The following is a 21354-nucleotide window of genomic DNA, read 5'->3' on the forward strand; positions in this document are numbered from 1 at the left end:
TACAAAGTAATAGCCATAAGCTGGGGACGATAAGAATCAGTACTTGTCACTTGGGCACTTATGGTTAATGACTCTGAACTGATTCGGTTAAAAAATACCACAGTGATCATGCTGTAATCCCAAGTTAGTTATTTTGCTGGCTGTGGGGAATCTCACCCTCACACCCCACACCCCCAACTGTGTGTGTGTGTGTGTGTGTGTGTGTGTGCCTGCATGTGTGTTTGGATTTGGAAACATAAATCATGCAGATGGAGTACACTTGTGTCATGGGAGTACCTTAATGCAAAGTCATGATGACATCTCTTTCAGTCACAGAAAGCAGGATACCTCAAGCTATTTTGTACCTTTGGGGAGCATATGCTCTCACAAACTCCATCACCATCTTCCAGCGACTTTAAGGTCCAAGTTTCTAAGTGGATCCTCTTGAAACACAAAGAGACTCCCAACCCTGGGTCTTCACAGACCTTCCAAGGGTTTCTGCATCATGGAGGGTCCTCTGTCTCAGCAGTCATAGATAATATGTGTTTTTATGGGAGCATTATCCCAGGCATCTTCTCTTCGCCTCCCTCCTCAACTGACCTCTCCTCAATGAGTTATAAAAAGCCACACAAATCCTACCATACCTTCTCTCTTACCGGGGATGAGGAAAGGGGGTTGGGAGAACTGTTGGTGAGTGACACCCAAAAAGGTGATAGGATGAGGAACAAACTGCTAAGATTCATCAGGGCCTGACTACAAGGGAAAGAAAGAACAAGTCTGCATTCTCCACCCCGGCATTCTCAAGGCCATACAAAACCCAAGCCTACGTAAGACAGGTGATGTCAACCCAAGACAATAGAACTTGACAGTGTTCAGAATCCCATGTGTCGTACTTCTGAAGGACTAATCCTAGAGGTACTGGTGTCTAGGGTTACAAGTGTGGAAGGAAGGGTGAATGGGCCCTAATCGTGTGGCTACGGTTTTCACCATGAATAGAACTACACTTGAGTGTGCTCTGGTGCATCTTCACCAGTTCAGCAGTCTGTCTTCCAGGAATCTGCTTTGATCAAAATTCCCTCCTTCATCTGTAAGAAAGAAAAACAAACTTAAAGTGAACTCTTATATTCTTGGTTTTAGAGAGAGGAACAGAAGCTCAAGAAAAAGATAGTTGACTCCTAAAGTTGAAGCAATTCAATGGTCTATGCTATTAACAATTCTACTACAAATTGGCTTTTGATTTGTTTGGCTTTAAAATTTCACCTTTCACATCAGAACATAGCTGGCAACTCAAAATTTATACCCAGTGTCTATGCATCTGGGGATGTACTGGAACTCCTGATCCTCCTGCCCCACTTCTCAAGCTCTGAGATCACAGATACATACTACCATACGCTTTTTTGTGCAATACTGGGGATTGAACCCCAGGGCCTCATGTGTGCCGGGCAAACACTCTACCAACTGAGCTACATCCCAGCTCCCAAGATCCAAATCTCTACAACAAATGAAAGTGCCATGGGGCAAGTTTAGCAGAAGTGTAAAGGGTTTGTGTGTCTTGCACTGATTAACATGCCTCCAGTCTAAACACCTGCCTTCATAGCCATTCACTGGCATCAAGGTGGTGTGACCTATGTTTCCTGGTGACATGTCCCTTGCAGGAGAAGGATGATATGGGGGAACACATTTGAAAATACTCATCAGGTGATTTCTTTTGGGTAAGCAATGAGACCAAAGGTAAAGACACTTGTTAGCTGGATGCGAATGCAAAAATACCAGGCCTAAAGTGTCTCATAAAGATTAGAGAGTAGAAAGCTCATGGTACACGAAATATAAAGTAGAAGGGATGGACCCTGAAGTAGGGAGAGAGGAGTGGCTGAGGCAGAATGCATGCCATAGATTTTACTTTCCCCAAGATTGCCTTCTAGATAAAACATTCCCCCAGTCACAATATAATCCCAATCCTGGTGTACCTCAATTACTTATACCCTCAGAAAGATAGGTTGTAAATAATGTGCTTCTCTCTAGAGGGAAGGAAAGTGTGGACACATGGACACACAGATGCGTGAATGGACACACTGGTACATAGATGCACACACACTGAAGGGATAGGGGTGGATCAGGAAAACATCCCAGTGCAAACTCCACTGGAATTTAAGTTTATGATGTAAGAGCCTTCCAGATGATACATACATAGAGACTCTGCAATAAAAATATTACAGATTAGTGATTGACACATCATATGGGAATCCAAAATGCTTCCATTATTTAGATTAATAAAGCTTTGCTTCTTTAGTTAATCTCTAGAGACAAGTTGCTCAAAGCATGTCAATTCGTTAGGGCTTGTGAGGTGACATAGCTCATTAGGGTGCTTGAGGTCAAGCCTGACAACCTGATTTCAGTTCCTAGAACCAACATGGTGGAAGAGAGAACTGATCCCAAAGTTAACCTCTGACCATCGTGTATACAATGTGGTCAGAATGTACCTCACACCTAAGTAAATATGTGAAAAAACCCATTTCAATAATTAACACATTTATGTGTTTCCCCCAAACACTTGAAATGGGGACCTGGAATGGCATTCCTCCTCTCCCTTAAAATGAACTCTCCTTTCTTTGTTGTAGCCTGGTGGCTGGCTCTGTCCATCTTCCCAACACTCACTCCTACTGTCCGTCCATTGCCATCCTTTCTTAGTTCTTTTCCCAAGGACCTCGAGACTTGGTTATTGTTTTGCACCTTTAAGTTAAAGCCAGTCATCTGGACAGAGCATCCTCTGTATATTATCCAGCCTCTTCTCACTTTTCCCATGCCCAAGTGATGATGTCTACTCTTAAAAAAAAGAATCAGAGTTTTCCAGTAGCTATGAAGTCAGTCTGTAGACCAAGCTGGCCTTAGACTCACAGAGATCCACCTGCTTCTGCCTCCCGAGTGCTGAAATTAAAGGCATGCACCACCATCGCCCAGCAATGATGTCTACTCTTAATAATAGGATTGGGAACGGAGAGATGGGCTCAGTCAATAAAGTGCTCATAAGGACCTGAGTTTAGATTCTCAGAACTCACAGAAAAAGCCAGACATGATGACACATACCAGTAACCCCAATGGTGGTGTGTGGAGACAGACAAATCTCTGAAAGCTCACTGACCTGCCAGAGAGCTGAACTGGTGAGTTCCAGGCTCAGTGAGAGACCTGTCCTAAAGACTAAAGTGGAGGGTGATTGACAAGATATCCAGTGACAACATCTAGTCCCCACATATATGTCCACACTTCTGTACACACGCATACACATACTACATATACACACACACTCACTACACACCTAATTACAATGGGTCCCTAGAGTTGCAGGACCACCCCTATGTCAGGGTCATACAGCTCATCAAAGCGGACAGAACAAGCGTGTACACCCAGTTTGTGAACTTCCAAAGACCTAGCTTCCATTATTACCAAGATGGCCCAGTTCCTCCAGTACTTCCTCACCACCTGGACAGAGTGACTGAAGATGACATCCACCCCTGGCTTAGAAGAAGCTAGACAGGGAGGTGCCGATGACAAGGGCCTACAGTCAAAGCTGGCCCTGTCTGTTGTGAGCCATATCTACTGCTGTATGCAAAAGTGAAAAGGAATTGGCAATCAGTACTTTCATTTGGTTTAATTTTGCATAATGAGCAACTGGATTTTGATTATTTCATATTTTTAGGCTTTAGTTATAAAACAATAAAGCTGATTAGAGCTCCTTCAGTTTCCACTATTGGGTGGAGGCAGGAGGATAAGAGGTTCAAGGACAGCTTTTGCTACATAGGGAATCTGAGGCCAGCCTGGAGTACATAAGACACTGTATTTGAAAGCAAACCAACAAATAAATGTCCCTAGGAACAGGTAAGGGGTCAGGAAATTCATATACTACTCCCCACTCTTGTCAAAGTTGTATTTTTGTATTCTTGGGGCTAATTTTAACGGGAAGCACATTGGTTTCATTGAATATGCATTTCTGCAGGTCTAGGCAGAGGCTCGGTAGTTAGCAAAGTTTCTTAGTCCAGAACTGAGAGAGGTCACCACATCTGTACCTTCTTGTGGTTTCTGCAAGGAAGCCAGCAACAGGGCTGCAGCCTCTGGGAGAGTCAGCAGTTGAAGATCCGGGTTTCGTCTTTCTGGAGAAACAGAAATGTATACAGCCTTGATATTCATATAAACACACCAGCGTTTAGTTTCATGCCCATTCAATGTTGTAAATAAATAGCACTCGGATATTTGCGTCCACTGAACCTTCATGTAAAGGAAGCTTGCTCTGCAGTGTGAGATTAGGAAGGCCTCTGTTGAGGCCAACCCTTGATCTGTAAGCAGGCTACACTGCATATTGAGTTTTGAAAATGAAGTAATCATTTATATAGCATTTTATTTAGTGCTGTCCTATGTGTGTGTGTGTGTTGTGTGTGTGTGCGTGCATGCGTGCACATGCATGTGCCCACACTCTTGTGGAAGTCAGAGGACAACTCTGGGGAGTCTCCTCTCTCCTTCCGTACATGCACCCTCTGAGGGATTGGACTTAGGTAGTAAAGCTGGTGGCAAGTGACCACTGATGAGGAAGTCTCGTTGGCTTCATGACGATCTTCATAAATTGAGATATCGTACGTCTCTTGGAAATGACTTCCAGTTGTTTTTGCTGTGTTTACACTCAGGGATGGAAGAGCAATGTACACCGTATGCTAGGGACTATGTCACAACAGGAAGACAGGAGGCCGGACGGTGATGGCACATGCTTTAATCCCAGCACTCGGAGGCAGAAGCAAAGCAGATTTCTGTGAGTTTGAGTTGAGGCCAGCCTGGTCTACAAGAGTTAGTTCCAGTCTCGGGTACTAAAGCTACAGAGAAACCCTGTCTCATAAAACAAAAACAAAACAAAAAACAACAACAACAAAAGGAAGACAGGGTAGGAGCATCTGCACTTCCCCCACTTCGGGGCTTAGAAGGGGGTGAAGTTTCCCTGTGATGGCTTACAGCAGTTGCCTGAGCCAAAGATTCAGGTGTGATTTCATTGGAGCCTGAGTTTCCTACTTTACTTCTCCCAAATCAGTTTTAGATAAACATCTGCCTTCTTGGCCACATATAAGGTAATTAGCTGACCGAAGATACATTTGCTAAATACTCAGACCTATTTCAAATTCCTCAGTTTACACGCACTATAGGTGTACGGTGTCAAACTCTATCTCAAATTTAAGTTGCCAGATGACGTACTCCCAATTCGATGCAGACATTGAGTTTAATTGAGAGTAACAGAAAGAGAAGAAGCATATTTACCCTCACAAAATAAGGTTAATCACACTGCAGACTTGAGGAACACGAAACAAAAACTCGTGAAACGTCTGCTACGGTTATGTTCAGCGGTGTTGAAGAATTCTCAAAATCAGTATAGCTTTTATTCTTAGAATTTGTATACAACATTTTACTAAAATCAAATTTTCTTCTTTTTAAACTGAAACGACATTTAGTTCATCAAGAAAAAAAAGTCCCTAACCCTTCCATTCTTCCTTCCTTCCTTCCTTCCTTCCTTCCTTCTTTCCCTTTCTTTCCTTCTTTCCTTTCTTCCTTCTTTCTCTTTCTTGCGGGGGGATTTCATATGTCATGAATGCTGCATCATTTCCACCCTCTCTTTGCCCCCGCTACTCTGCCTATGCCCCCTCTCAAATTCATGACCTTTTCTTTAGTCATTATTGTTGCCTGCCTGTGCTGCCCTCTCTCCCTCCCTCCTTCCTTCCCTCCCTCCCTCCCTCCCTCTCTCACACATAGTTATCTAGTGTTACTCAGTGTACAAATATTTCCGGCTGACCACTCGAGATTGGATAGCTTAACCTGAACTTGTCCCTAGAAAATAACTGATCCTTCCTCAGTCCTTCACACCTGGTCCTGTTTTAATGACTTACCTAATTATGTTCGGTTTAAAATTTTTTGGTAGCTGTTTCTAGTAATTTAAGGAGGAGGTATATCTGAAACTTTTAAGTAGTTCTTTGATAGTAATTGGTGTTTAGGAGGAAAAAAGAGCAAGGGTCTTAGATCCATAAATAAATACCCGGGTGGACTTCTTGAACCAGGACAATCTCTCTGCCCTCTGTCTGCAAGGCAGTCCTAGCTGCCTGCTTGGGGGGCAGGGGAGAGCAGGTGGGGCGCCCCACCACCACCCGTCGGGCGCAGGGCTCACCCACCTGGAGGCGGCCGGTCAGCGAGCTCCTTCCTGCGGCCCTGGTCGGAGATGAAGCGACGGCCCTCTGCGGGGGAGACACCGGCTGAGCTCTGACCGCCAAACCCCTGGCCAGGAGAGGCCGCAGGTGGCGGCTTGGGAGGCGACCCTGCCTCGGAGAGCAGCCCCAGGAGGGTTCGAACATCTCCCCCCCCCCCCACCCTGCCAATTCCTAATTTTTGTTTTCGTCAAGTTCATTGATTGCTTTCCAGCCCCAGATACCTTGTTTGGAAAAACAAAAGCAAAAACAAAAACAAAAAACAACAACAAAACAAAAAACCCCACAAACACACACACAAAACGACGAAAACCAGTAGTTTTTTCAGTTAACCAACTGAACCCCTTCCCTTATTTTCCTTTCTACTCCCCGTCCCTTTGCCTTCCTTCCCCCATTCTTGAACCCTTCTCCTCCACTTTCTTCCCTCCTCCCCTTTCCCTCCTCCCACCTTCCTTAATAGGATCTTCCTTTGACCTGAAACCTTCTAGGTGGCCCAAGCTGGCTTCACACTCGCCAAGGTTCTCCTGCCTCAGCTTCGAGAGTGCTGGGGTTACCGTAGTGAGCCCCGACACCGGGGTCCTCTCTAGTGGAATCTCTCTGGATATCACGGAATCTTTCTCGGCCCCGCCGGCCCTCGCCTACCATTTCTGGATTCTCTGAGATCCCAGCTATTTACTGGAGCCAACTGTAACCCTGTCTCCCCAGGCTCCAGCTCCCCGGGTGCCTCCCATCACCTCGGTGAAGAGAATGAAGAGTGTGGGACTCACGAGCGCCCTTCAGGTAGAGCATAGCTTGGGGGGTCCAGTTCCTCCTCTCAAAGAGTCTCTGCAGCCCAGAGAAGAGAGAAAAGCAGTTAAGGCAGGGTAGTGGAACGGAAAGGAAGAAAAAGCCAAGACGCCCGCACAGCCCCCGCCAAAGCTGTCTGCTCTGCATGCAATGCGATTACCTGCGGAGCGCCGCTGGAGTTTCCCAGGACAGACAGCACCAGGAGAAGGGCCAAGGCTGTCATCACCAGGCTGCTGGAGCCCTACAAGAAACACCACCCAAACAGGTCCATCGAATTGCGCCGGATTTTCTGCCTTCTCCTCAAACCAGATAATAAGCTCTTCAGTCTAGTATATGATCCTACCTTCTAGATAATCCACAGAAAGTAACTTTAAAAACTAGGAATATATAATTTCATAACTTCACCCAAATTAAGAACTGGGAAATACGTTATTTTACTCATCAAAGCCAAACGGTTAGACTAAAGGCATATTCTTCAAATATCCTGTCGCTAGAATGCTCGTTAAATATAACCTAGGTATAAAGGAACACTTCTCAGAACGGGTGTCTGTGGCTTACCTTCATGTTCTGGCCTTTTCCAGAGCCCCTCAATCGCTGTCCCTCTGCCTGCGAGTCTGCTAACCCTGTTGCAACCTGGGGCTTTTTAGTACTCTTAGTATGAGTCTGTACAGGGAAGAGGAGACTACGGGGGTGAGGCTGTCAGTCTTCGGAAGCAAGCTGATTGATGACTCCTCTGGGGAGATCTAGTTGGCAGAAATAGGACAATGATTGATGAGCGGATATTATTTGTTTAGGAATTGACCACACCAGCCAGGAGACATTCTGACTGGACCAGCATCATCAGCTTTGTTTTCCCTGTTAGCCGCCCAAAGCATTCTGTCATCGTACAGACGGATAACGTGAGGAGCTATGGCTGAAGATGAATCACCCCAGTGAACATGAAAAGGTTAGGGAACCTCAGAGGAACTGGACATCAGCCATTCACTCAAGTATCTGTCTAGTCAATGATTTAACAAATACGTGTTAAATGTCCACCTCTTCCTTCAAGCCAAGCCTCCCCCTTGGTCCTAAGCTAATCCTCTAGTTAGGGGGGGACAGCCTCTAAGCTAGTGACAAACAGTGCTGAGGTTAGTAAGTAAAGGCAGGCAAGATGATATTAAGGGGAAGTGCTGGGCTTACTTTAGAGGGACTGAAAGTCAAAGGGGATTAGAAAAGTAAGATTCCAAGGGATTTGGAATTGGTATTCTGGTTACTCACTACAGACAAATGAAAAGGAATGGAGAGACAGCAAACAGCTTGGTTTCTACGAGGCAGAGAAGGCAGTAACACTGTAGGGGCACAGGGAAGGGGGCTTGGCACTGGTTAGCATATATGAAAATGTGGTCACAGATGAAAGGCTGTGATGGTAGGCTTGAGTGGCAAGGAATGGAGAGCTAGAAATGATTCTGGAGGTGGAAGATATAGGATTTGTGGGCAAATGAGAGCTTGAGAAAATAAATCAGCAAGGGTAAGGCTTAGATTCTTGCCTTAAGCACGGATAAATGAAACAGTTTATAGGAGCAGCAGAGGCTTCCTAAGGAAACAAACTATGAACATGCAGAAACCAAAATATGTATTTGACATCCAAGTAGGAATGCAAAATAGGTGACTGGAAATGCCAGACTTGGGAGCCCAACAAAGAAGCCATTAACTTAGCTTATGCTTTTCTAAACAAAGGAGTAATCCACTGTAGGAACTGTAAGAATTCTATAAAAGCCGGGCGGTGGTGGTGCACGCCTTTAATCCCAGCACTCGGGAGGCAGAGGCAGGCGGATCTCTGTGAGTTCGAGGCCAGCCTGGTCTACAAGAGCTAGTTCCAGGACAGGCACCAAAAACCACAGAGAAACCATGTCTCCAAAAACAAAACAAACAAAAAAAAAAGTGGGGGAAGACTGGGCGCGAATGAAGCTATCAACAAGAGGAAATGACAGAGCTGTGGAAATAGGTGTTCAGAAACTCAACAAGTAAAAATCAAGAAAAAGGGGTGAGGGAGAGCAATCAGGAAAAAGGAGTCCTTTCGGGGGCCTGATATCAAGCAAGTCAGAGAGTGTGAAGTGATAGTGAGAGCCCAAGTGACAGGCGACATAGCTCGGCAGGCCAAGGGCTTGCTGCCACGTCTAATTAATGACTTCAATATTAGCCCTAGGACTGACATCGTGGAAGGAGAGAACAGAGAACAGGTGCCTGTAAAATTTCCTCTGAATGCATACATGGTGATGTACACACACACACATACACACACACAAAGACAAATGTAGTTTAAAATTTGATAGCTCAAGCTAAATGATGCGATAGCCAATAGATTTGAAATTGTGATGGTGTCTGAAGGTGGAGGAAAAATTGGAATGGGTTAAATACCAACTAAAATATAAGGAAATCAAAACAAGCATTAATAACTTGCTAAAAAGTCACATTTTGGGGAGGAGAAACGGCGAGTCAGCGTGTTCTAAGCTGTGGGTTGTGGAATTATGTCATTGGATGGTGGAGTTTTTCTTCTGCGTAGATAGCAAATGCCTCCCTACCTTTGCACCCCCAGGCTTCTCTAGCATGCACGTGTGTTTGATGGAGCCTTTGGCTGGGACAGAAGGCACCCCTGGCACAGCGTGCATAGATCTAGGTTCGAGATTGAGTGGGGCAGTGTTAGTGATGAATTCCAGAGCTCAGGTTTGGGGTGTGATGATCTTTCCTTCATGTTTTCTTGTTTAGAGCAGTTAGATTTGTCATTATCTGCTGATAACAATCATTTGTAAGACATAGAAGATAATCAGAGCACAAGGCATAAAGATAAGAGAAAAAAGTAAAGAAATGTGTTGTAGAATATTTGTTTCCCTGTGTGGAGATGTGTCACTGTGTTTGGTTTAATAAAAAGCTGAATGGCCAATAGTCAGGCAGGAGAGATAGGCGGGAATTCCAGGCAAAGAGAGAAAGAGGAGGAGGGATCTAGGCTCGGATTACGGCAGAGAAACTCTGAAGTCAGACATACAGTACAGAGCAGAGGCAACTGAGCCACATGGCAGAACACAGATGAATAGAAACAAGGTAATTTGAATTATAAGAGCTAGTTGGAGACAAGCCTAAGCTAAAGACTGGCAGACGCCTGAGATTCTGTGTCTGTCCTAGTCACAGTTTCTAATGCCAGGAAGAGACACTGTGACCATGGCAACTCTTAGAAAGAATATTTACTTGAGGTGGCAGCTTACAGTTCAGAAGTATACTCAACTATCATGGCAGGAAGCATGGTAGCTGGGCATATGGCAGTGTGCAGGCAGACATGTTGCTGGAGAATTCTACATCTGTATCCAAAGGCAACAGGAACTGAACTGAGACAATGGACATGATACGAGACCACAATGCCAGCCTTTGCACTGACATACTTCCTCCAACAAGGCCACACGTCCTAATAATGAGTGGCATGATTTTTCAAACAACCACCACATTCTACTCCCTGGTCCCCAAAAGTCTGTAACCATAGTAATATTATAATGTAAAAATGTATTCAGTCCAATTTCAAAAGATGCAATAGTCTATAACTGTCTCAAACTTATTTAAAAGTCTAAAGTTTAGTCTGTTCTGAGACTCATGTGATCTCTTAACTGTAATCCCCTATAAAACCAAAATCAAAAAATAGATCATATTCTTCCAACATATAATGACACAGAATATAAATTACCACTCCAGAATGGAGGGAAGGGAGCAGAGTAAGGAAACACTGGGTCAAAGAAAGGCCAAAAATGAACTGGGCAAGCTCCAAGCTCTGCATCTCTATGTCTGATGTCAAAATGCTTTTCAGATCTCCAACTCCTTTCAGTTTTGTTGACTGCAGCACACTTTTGTTGCGGGAGGTCCTTCCGCTCCTCCAGCCTATAGTCGCTGAGATACCAGCCCATTGGGGCGTGGTCTCTCTCCCTTTAAAAAAGCGGCCACTTCCCTCTCCTCTCTCTCTTCACTTCCTGCTCAGCCAGCGACTAGACTCCCTTCCTGGTTGCTCAGAGAGCTGTTGTCTGGGACGGTGATCTGTAAGTTTTTTCCTCTTTAAATAAATACCACCCTATTAATCATAATTCCAAACTGGTGTGGCATTGTTTCTGACTTACACCTTCACACTTCTTTCTCTTAGGCTGGTTCCACTCCCTGTTAGCCGCTCTCCACAGCAGGTATCCCATGACTCTGGCGTGTCTAACAACTTGGGGTCTCCAAGGTAATCCAGGCTTCACCTTCACAGCTTCATTAATGGACTCTCCAAGCTTTCATCACATCTCTGACACAAGCCTGGCCTCTGCAACTCTTTCCAGCCGTGGAGGTAAATTCCACAGCCCCTTTCGTCTGTTCTTAACTCTAGAACCGTATGACCCAAGCTGCCAAGGTCTGCTGTTCACTGGACCTGGAACATGGCCCCCTCGTTCAATAGCATCTTTACCAACTTCCTGTTTTTGATGGTTTCCTTCACAGACTGGCTGTCCTGAAATTGGATCTGTAGACCAGGCTGGGCTTAAACTCAGAGATCTGCCAGTCTCTGCCTCTCATGCACACTGGGATTAAAGACATTCACCACTATGCCCAGTTCTAAGCTTTCCTTTAATTCCTTAGTTGAAAACTTAGCAGGGTAGAATTTTGCTCTGAGGTCACCACTCCCTGTATGCCATTTCTTAATCTGTTTATCTCCTTGAATACAGAATTTAGCTCTATTCCACTTCCTGGTACTCTTTTTCTAGTCAAAATTTACATTTTGTAATTTTTCCTACTTAGGTTTTCCTTTTTATCATACCTCTTCATTAGAGTTAACACTAGTAACCATAAAACAGTCTATTCTAGGCTTTTTTGAGATTTCTTCTGCCAAGGGAATTACTCTAAAACTCTTCACTTTAACCTCAGACAAAGTTTTCATACGAGGGCAAAAAGCAGCCACATTTTTCACCAAAATATCACAAGATCAATTTGTAGGCAACATACACAAGTTCTTGACCACTGAAACCTCTTGATCCAGCCCCCACCCCCAATTCAAGTCACCCAGCACCAGTGTCTTCCATGCTCCTACTGGTACGGCTGGCCCACTAGGCAACAGTAAAAACATTCCCATGCTTTCCTAACCCAAACTCCCAAAGTCCAAATGTCTCTAAACAATAGCATGGTCAGGCCTTTCACAGCAATACCCCACTTCTGTCTTAGAGTTTCTATTGCTGTGAAGGAAAATCATGACTGCGGTAACTCTTATAAATGAAACATTTAGTTGAGATAGTAGCTTACAGTTTCAGAGGTTTAGTCCATTACCACCATGGTGTGGAATACGGTGACATGCAGGCAGACATGTTGCTGGGGAGCCGAGGATTCTACATCTTGATCCAAAGGCAACAGAAATGAACTGAGATATTGGATGTGGTTTGAGCATATATGAGACCTGAGTCACCCCCACAGTGACACATTTCCTTCAGCAAGACCATACCTATCCCAACAAAGCTACACCTCGTGACAGTGCCATTTTCTTTTGTTACCAGTGTCTAATACATACAACTTTCAAAAATGGGGGTCAAAAATAAAACTTTTCATTCAGTAAGCTGTATCATCTTCATCATTCATTACAGTGACAGAGAGCTGACTACAACAGATAGGTAGTGTGTAGGTGGCAGAAATTCATTATTTAGCTCTACAGGGTAGAAAGTCAGCACTGTGAGGTTCCATTGAGAGCTTTCTCTGCTGTGTCCACACATGCTGGAAGAGGAAAACAAATTCCTGTGACCTGTTATAAGGTCCGATTGTGTGTGGGGGGGGGTGTAAGATGTTCTGTGCACTGTGAATATGTGTTGTTCTCATTGACTAATAAAGCTGCTTCAGCCTATGGCAAGGCAGGATAGAGCCAGGTGGGAAATCCAAGCAGATATACAAGAAGGGTGGAGTCTGGGAGACTCCAGCCAGCTGCCAAGGAAGCAAGACATGTAAAAAAAAATGAGATACAGGGAAACCCTGTCTCAACCCCTCCCCACTCCCAAAAATGAGATAACGCCACAGCCACATGGCAATACAGAGTTTAACAAAAACAAAAGGGGAATTATTTTGGCTTACAGTTCAAACACACAGTCCATCATAGTGAGGAAGCCAAGGTGGTGGAAGCCGAGAGCAGCTGGTCATGTGATGTCTACAGAGATTCGCAGCTGGTCACATGACATCCATGGAGATGAGAGCAGCTGGTCACATTTCATCCAGAGGAGCAAAGAGCAATGAACACTTCTGCTCATCTCACCTTTTCTTTTTATACACAGCCCAGGATTGGAGCCCAAGGAATGGTGCCACCCACATGGGGTTTCCCACCCTGATAAACCTGATCGAGATAATTCCCTCCAGTGTGGCCCAGTGGATAAATCTACATCAGAGCTCAAGCACCCAAGGCACGGGGGACACCTGGGTAAGAGCCAGAGTACCGGGAAGTCTGCTGTGAAACAGTCTCTGCAAGAAAAGGCTGCACACACAAGACTGCAACAACACAGGATCAATGGATGGACTAACACGGAAGGGGGGCATTTACAAGGTCCCACCTCTAGACAAAGGATGACAGGTAACTAATGACTACTAGGAGAAGAATTAGTCTTTCCCAGGCGTGAACCTCCTTATTGGTTGTCCAATCCAGAGTGATTAGCCTGGAAACCATTTACACCACACAACAAAAATGGACTCAGCAGATTGTATTTATATATATTTGTGACACATATGCATGTGTACATAGCAAACAGAATCAAAGAAAAAAAGGTTATTGACTTTTGAGGGGAACATGCAAGGGGTTTGAGAGAGGGCAGTTTGTAAAGGCTGGAGGGAGGGAAGGGTGGGACAAGTGATATAATTCCATTTTAATTAAAAATACTTCTTCAAAAAAGGAACAACAACAAGAAGGTAACCTTTCACGGCGTGCCAAGGGCTCTGAACCTCACTCATCAAGTTGACAGCTGATCATTTATCATAGCTGGTGGGACTGGAAAATAGAAGTTTATATGTAGGGATTTGTGGACGGTTCCTCTCGTCAGAGCAGCCAGAGCTGCTGAAGTGGTGGCTTGTACCCACTGCCTTAGGGGACAGATTACAGGAAGCACTAGGGGCCAGGGAGCCGCCGTAGTGGGTACAGCAAAGCTTGGCAAATTTGAGGGTCTTTAAGGTGAAAAATTGTCTTCTGACTTATATATGTATGCTGTGGCCCATGTTCTCTCTCTCTTCTCCCCTCCTTCTCCCCCTCTCCCACAAACACACACACACACACACACAAACACACACATAAAGAAATGTAATAAAACATCTTTTAAAAAAACACATGAACGTTTTAGAAAGAGGAACAGGAAAAGGAAATCACCAAGATCACCAAGAGAAACTCCCAGTCCGAGGAAGATTAAGTACACGCTCAGTTTATCTGGTGAATCAGTACTTCCGGTCCAAGGAAGGATAAGTACACTCTTAGTACGTCTGGTGAATCGGTAAGTAGGCGTCTTACGTCAAAGCTGCCATTTTCCATTTTGTTGAACAAATGAAGGGAATGACTCTGACATGTTATCAATATCAGTCTCACCACGGACAGCATGCCAGATGCTGCTCTGAAAGGCTGGCAGAGGGCACCACCTCCAGGAAGATACTGCTGTCAAATCACAGGCTTTAAAGACAGAGGCTCTTCGAACCAACAGAGGGGGCCCCATTGTTTGGCTCAAAATACGACAGGTCAGAATACTGAACTTTCTTCTGCTGACAGTATGCACAGACAGGTTGTCAAACAGGCTTTTATGCCTTCTTTAAAGGAATATTCATTAAAGAACATTTTTGCCTTTGCCACTAACATAACTTGGATTTTGAAACTTGGCTCTAGGATGCCCAGATTCCATTTGAAAACCAACCATCGGGCACTGTTTAAAGAGACATCCCCTCAAGTTACACATATTTGAATTGACTGGATGCCCAGCGAAGGGTAGTGTCAGTACCAGCGCTTACACAATCACTGAAATCAGAGCTGCCTCACAGGCTCAAGCACACGGGAAGAGGCGCTCAGTTCATTTTTTTTCAGGAAGAAGGCTCCTCACCTAGGCCTAGCAGCAATAGGATAACCTGAACCTTACACTTCTGTGTAAACGCCAGGATTTGCAGGTGTGTGCCCTCATGCCTAGCTAATGACTTCATTAGATGACAAAGCATTACTGGCCACACTGTAAGCAGGGCTGTGTACCTACTGCACTTCTGCTCAGTCTACTGCTGTTGAGAGCTGCCACTCGGATCAGCCTACCCAAAGATGAACTGGGGCTCACTGGGCCCCTTTAGTCCCTGTCCCAATGCACATGGAGAAACATCACCTTTCTCTTCTTTCCCTAATTATCTTTTCAGTGGGGTACTGACACCAGCTGTCAGCCCTGTCTTTTGAGGCTGCCGCAGCAGGGCTTTGCATTAACACTACAATGGCAGCGCCACACCGGAAGGCTCAAGGCCCAAGAATTCCACTGCCCCTCTTAAGCAGTTACACCTGCCAGGGATTGAAGCACGCTGGTGTTTACAGAAAATTCAAGTAGGGAGTAAGTTTACTTTATTACTTTCCTCTTAGGAGAGTTCTTTATCATAACCCTAATTACAAAGTCCTCCCCACCCCTTTATAGAGGTTGACCTGAGAACTAATGATTTATGCCCATTTGGTGACATCAAGAGTGATTTCCATTGCCCTGGCATCTTGCTTTCCTAGGGAGGAAATGCTGCCCTTGGTGATCCATCCTGTCCTCTAGCAAGTTACCCTGCATAAAGTTCAGGATGTGAAGCAGAGGTTCACTTCATTCACTGTGGCTGAGACCTCTGCTCCCAAAAAACTGACTTCAACACACGAGGGATTGGAGGGGACAGAGCAAAGCTGGATAACCGCATTTCCAATGGTTCAATATTACGTATGAAAGGCCAGGGATGGATATACATAAGTGACTGGAGCCTCAGGGATCACTTGCTGCCCAATTAGTGTAAAAGTAGCAAGGGATAGGAGCCAGAAGATCCAGCTGTCTTGGCCCAAGCAGACAGGTAAGGGGAGACATGCTAGTGGCATTTAGTGAGGTCCTCACAACTGAGTAATATCATAGGAGTACTGCAACCAGTAACTTTCACACATCCTACTTCGTTGAACAACAGGACTCAAGTTACAACTTCTGGCTCCAGGATAAGGTTTGGGAGATGCGCTAGATCATCATCATCCATCCATCCATCCATCCATCCATCCATCCATCCATCCATCCATCCATCCATCCAATCATTTATCTATCAATCACCTATCACCAATTGCTGTGGAATAATCATGTACACAGAAAATGTGTTGCTCTCATTGTTAATAAAAAGCTGACTGGCCGATAGCTAAGCAGGATTTTCCGGGTAAGAATGTTGGGAAGGATGGAGTCATTGGACTTGCTGATGCAGAGGGAGCAAGACATGCTAGAGAACAGGTAAAAGTCATGAGTCATTTGGCAACATGGAGATTGACAGTTATGGGCTAATTTAAATTGCAAGAGCTAGTTACAAACAAGCCTAAGTTCTCAGCTGAGCTTTCATAATTAATGTCTTTGTGTAATTTGGGAGCTGGCTGGCCCAACAAAAAAAGTCTGTCTACAACCAATCATCTATCAGTCATGACAATGTTACATTATTTAGTCTAGGCTGGCCATGAAGTCCTGGCAATCCTATTTCATGTCAGGAGCCATTTCCCCCCTAACAATCATTACAGAAACCATCACTCTAGGGAGTCTGCAGAGAACCTCACACCCATAATTATGTTCTATTGACAGAATCTGCCCCTCACCCAATTAACTGTTAATCTATTAGCAGAATACGCCTCACATTCCAGCTACCCAGGGAACCAGGTGTGGCAACTTGTGACTTCTGGCCTGTCTGTCCGAGTGTAGCCTGGCCTACGTGACCGGAACCATGCGGCGAGATCCCTTGCCCTGCCCCCCATTCCTTACCATATATAAGCAGCAACCATGACCCTAATAAACGGAGGCTTTGACAAATCTGCTTGGCCTCCTTCTTCTGTCTTAGCTCATTCCCTTCCAGGTAGCGCCCCTCCGAGACCCTGGAGTAACTGGATTGCGGGGTGGGTTACAACCCCTAGACTGAGTAGCCCACCCCAACGCAATCCACAATTTCAGCCTCCCAAGTGGTGAGATAGATACGTAACAGACTCAAGATGTCCATTTACCAGTGACAATAAACTACAATTAATATTTAATATGGGACTTAGTAAATACTTAGCAAGTTAGGGGTGCACTGACCCATTATTATTATTTTTTTTTTGCTTATAACAGAATTTATGATGAAAATACTATGGATGAACATTCACTTCATCCAGGTCACAAGTATTCAAGGGTAATAAATTCCTTTTCCAGAATAAAATATTTTGAATTCTGGAATTAAAGGCAGCAGCCGCAATGGATTTCCCTCAAAAGCTCAGCTACACACACTGAGAAAAAACCTACAGTGAGCTTGTTATAGCGAGTAGCAGTGACAGTTCTGACTCTCGTGGCTTACAACAAAGAGAAATGAAAGGACTGTCTTCCAACACCCATCCCCTCACCCTACAATAAACCTATTTCTTGAAGAGGAAACAAAATCATATTTTGAGGGAAACGCCCCAAATTAATGCTGATAGCATTTTTTTTTTTTTTTTTTTTTTGTCCTCCAAAGATACTGTGATGTCACTGGGATCAACTAGGAGACACCTGTGGGCAGGCTTGTGAGGGAGTCTCCTCAAGGTTTGACTGAAGCAGGAAAACCTTCCAAGAATGATACAATCAGCCGGGCCACATGGTGGCCAGGAACCAAGTCTGGATCCTCTGCAAGAGCTCCAAACCCCTGGGCCCTCTCTCCAGCCACTCAATATTCTTTTATACACATTAGTAGTTTCCAAATGTGTTTTGCTAATCTAGTTGTTATATGACTGTATTTAAGCAATTTAGAAATTAAAATGTCAAGGCCATTTGACAGACAAACTTGCACTTAGGCCCAATTTTTTAAAGAACGTAGATTATTTTATGTTATTTAAGTTTCAAAATTTCAAAGATAAACTTGACCACCAGTGAATAGAAAAGTACCCTTTTATTGAGGTAAGACAAGTGTATTTACAATACGCCATTGTTAGAGTATATAATTTGACCATGAGACTTCTAAAGCAGCTGAATTCCAGAGAACTGTAAGGGAGAACATTGCAGGCATGTTTCTGTTACAGAAGGTACATTTGAACATGACAGAAACACTTAAGGCTGAGTACTGGAACTTTTCCTCCATCTGGGGGAATAATCAAAGGGTTCTTTTTTTTTTTTTGTCACAAAGACAGAGGCTGATTTTAGAAGGGGTGGGTGAGGGAACCCTCAACAAGAGGGCTTACAGAAGTCAAAAGGCTGGTTTTTTTTTTCTTTAAAAAAAAAAAAAACAGAGCCTCTTCAAGGTTCTGACTAAGTGCAGTGTTGGCAAGCATTCCAGTTCCACTGCAGACTGACCTGAAACTGAAAGCCATCCCAGCCCTCTGCCTTACTAAAGTCTATGAGCTTCTCCCATCTTCTCAGGTTCAGTGTTTTCTGAAACCAGAACGCTGAAAGGGGATGTTTGCTGTAGTGCAAAAACCACTTTGATAGGGTCATGTCTACGTGGATTTAAATGGCAGACTCCTGTTCTAACAGTGACACCTAGCCACTGTCTACAGGGCACCTCACACAAGTTAGTTCTCAAAGCATAGCATTGAATTCCAGGAAGGTGACTTTTTGATGAACGTCAGACAACGCCAGGTCTTTTATTATATCCCATGAGCTATTGAGGTAGGATTCTCTACTTATCGAGTTTTCACAGGTTACACCATAAGGTCAGATGCCAAGTACCAAACACGACAGTAATCCACAATGAACCATCTCACTACAAACCAGTCCTTCCTTCTGCAGACCGGCAAGGCTGGGGATTCTCCTGGCACCAAGAAATTTAAAAACAACAAACATTGTAATTGTATTGTCTTGTAGAAATGGTTTGTAAATAAATACAATTTCAATTATGATTTTCTGCATCAAAAAGCTTTGAGACTGCTAAAAATAAATAGTGCAATCATTAGTGGTAAGATAAGTAGTAGTACGTCTGAGGAAGTGCTCCCATGTCCAACAGGAAAACTACCGCCCTGGGGAAGGAAGGAAACCATGGTTGCTCCTCTTGGCAGACTAGCAACAGAAGGGAATGAATGACAAGATTGCCCCAAGTCAGCATCACGCATCTGAGGAACCATGGCGAGTTTAGTTAGGATGTAATAGTTTTTGCATGTCACTGGGGGCATCTTCTCTCCTAACTCAAGATGGAGAACGGTGCAGGAAGCAGATGAGGTGCATGCTCATTTTCGACTGTTACAATAAGAGGGAAATCACGATGAAATAAACAGCACTCTTCACAGTCACAGAATCAAGCCCTTGACATGCTACAGACTTTCAATGTCACCACAAAGTATGAAACCAAGGTGGGAAACTCTGGCCAAATGTCCTAAAAACACAGTAGGAAGTACTACAGCATGACATGGGAACATCTGGTTGCGTCACTTAAGATCTCAAAATCTGACTCCAACACCCTCGATAGAGACTACTCCACAGTTAGAACGCTGTGCTTGGCGTCTGTGTGCAGCAGATTGTACGAACACACCCAGGCCACACTCAAGAGATCTCTGCATCCAGAGTGTTGTAGAGTCAAGAAAGCACTTGGTCAGCTATGACTGAGAAGTAACAGCTCAGAATGACCTCTGCGTATCCCAAAAAGGATATCTTTTAGTTTTGGATTTTTATCTGGCTCCAAAATATAAAGATTCAAAAGGATCACAAAAGTTTTATTTTCATGTTTACAAAAAAAGTGATTCACACATGAAACTGGGCTTTCCCTGGGCTGATACACAGAGACGACATAATCTAATCCAATTCAGGCATCATTATTGGTGACCCAGCACACCTAGAATTAGCTGGGCCATCAAAATAGACATTATAAAAAAAAAAAAAAATCAAATGCCTGTGTTCCTGAATCTTCTAAAAAAAAAAAAAAGAAAAGTAACAGACACCATGGTTCTCTATAAATGGCTGTTTCCCACGTTGCAGCAAAACTAAGAAACAGCCTTCAAGTCACTAAGCATCGTCAAGGCTTCATCCTCTCCAGCCACGGATCTCAGATCGCCTGACCACAGCCTGCTGTCACTGCTTCTTCGGTAACTGTTGGAACTTTGGAGGGTGTATGTTTTAGACTTCTGGAAGGATTTTACAAGCTAGTTTGTGAAACTTAACTTTGTGCTGGATATTCTTCAAAGGGTTTTATAAATAGTATAGCATTTAAAGTCTTCAGTTCCCTCGCTGTTATACCATATTGTTGCTTTCTCCAACTTTATCTACAAACTGTAAGGAGAAGAAAGACAAAATTAAAGGGAGCTCAGGCATCGTATAGCTGAATCAACACTAAATGTTGGTTAAAAACATCCAGCTTTATAAGACTTGCGGGAAGTCAAGGCATGACTGATAGTGGTTAACTGGATGGTGTCCACCACCATCTTCTTAGGTGTGTATAAAATTGACTTTTCTAAAAGTTGCTTTTGCATGACATGTGATACACATGAATTTAAGGGTGAAACATGAAAAATGCCACACAATGAATAAAGTAATGTATAAAATGACACTGACACCGCTAGCTCAACGAAAAGACTGAAATGCCGGCCACTCATGCATTAATGAACCCAATAAGATATTTCCACTGACCATTCCTGTGGATCTTCTGGGCCTATGTGGTCTTTGGACAAACAGATTTAACTCAATTAAGTTCAGTAATAAACAACAACTATCAACTCAAATATGTTAAATGAGCATTCTGGACATCATACTGAAGGGGGCAAAGACACTGAGACATTCAGTGTTGCCAACATAAATTTATAATTGTCAAATATGAACTTCAACGAGCAGTCATGTAAATGGTTATTGATTTTAGTTACTCCATCCCAAATAGAAACAGTTTGTCTTTGGCATCCCAGATGGTGACTTACAGCTTGCAACAGTGTATATAATCATGGCAATGCTGCAAGGTAGGGCCCTGCCCAGTTCTAGCCAGCAGGGTCTTTGTAATCACTTTCCACATCTGTTACTTAGGTACTGACTATAGACCCCTACTGTGCTGGCTGAGCAATTACACAATTACTACCAATCTCATAACCATGGACACAATAAGCTACAACTACAGGTCTTAGTAAATTCAAATGCCATTCTCTATATAAACAATATTAAACTGAAGGATAAATGGAGCCGGGGTCCACTCCACCCCAAGCAAGGTACCAACCTTTGAAATG

At 44.0% G+C, this 21354-nt stretch overlaps 2 protein-coding genes and 2 long non-coding RNA genes across 4 annotated transcripts in view; 2 read left to right on the forward strand and 2 right to left on the reverse strand.

Annotated features, from left to right (window-relative positions):
- On the reverse strand, window positions 1–13292 carry Spx (spexin hormone). Its single transcript, XM_050135300.1, has 6 exons — window positions 7551–13292; window positions 7153–7233; window positions 6974–7031; window positions 6174–6236; window positions 4041–4124; window positions 1–1064 (listed from the first exon to the last, which is right to left on the reverse strand). Exons 1-6 carry the CDS (start codon window positions 7554–7556, stop codon window positions 1006–1008), a joined length of 351 nt encoding a protein of 116 aa, XP_049991257.1. The 5' UTR covers window positions 7557–13292; the 3' UTR covers window positions 1–1005.
- LOC126497343 (uncharacterized) overlaps window positions 1–21354 on the forward strand; it is a 249664-nt gene that overhangs the window by 160518 nt on the left and 67792 nt on the right. The gene's annotated exons all lie outside the window — the stretch shown is intronic.
- LOC126497341 (uncharacterized) lies at window positions 11201–20077 on the forward strand. Its single transcript, XR_007590589.1, has 2 exons — window positions 11201–11331; window positions 13286–20077. It is a non-coding gene; the product is annotated as an uncharacterized lncRNA (long non-coding RNA).
- The window catches only part of Golt1b (golgi transport 1B), a 13627-nt gene continuing 10705 nt past the window's right edge, over window positions 18433–21354 (reverse strand). Inside the window, exon 5 of the mRNA XM_050135299.1 lies at window positions 18433–20416. Coding sequence (XP_049991256.1) covers window positions 20378–20416 — 39 coding nt within the window. The 3' untranslated portion in view covers window positions 18433–20377. The remainder of the gene's footprint in view (window positions 20417–21354) is intronic.

Source organism: Alexandromys fortis, unplaced genomic scaffold (assembly GCF_014885135.2).
Source record: "Alexandromys fortis isolate MF-2015 unplaced genomic scaffold, M_Fortis_MF-2015_v1.1 scaffold_21, whole genome shotgun sequence".
NCBI lineage: Eukaryota > Metazoa > Chordata > Mammalia > Rodentia > Cricetidae > Alexandromys > Alexandromys fortis.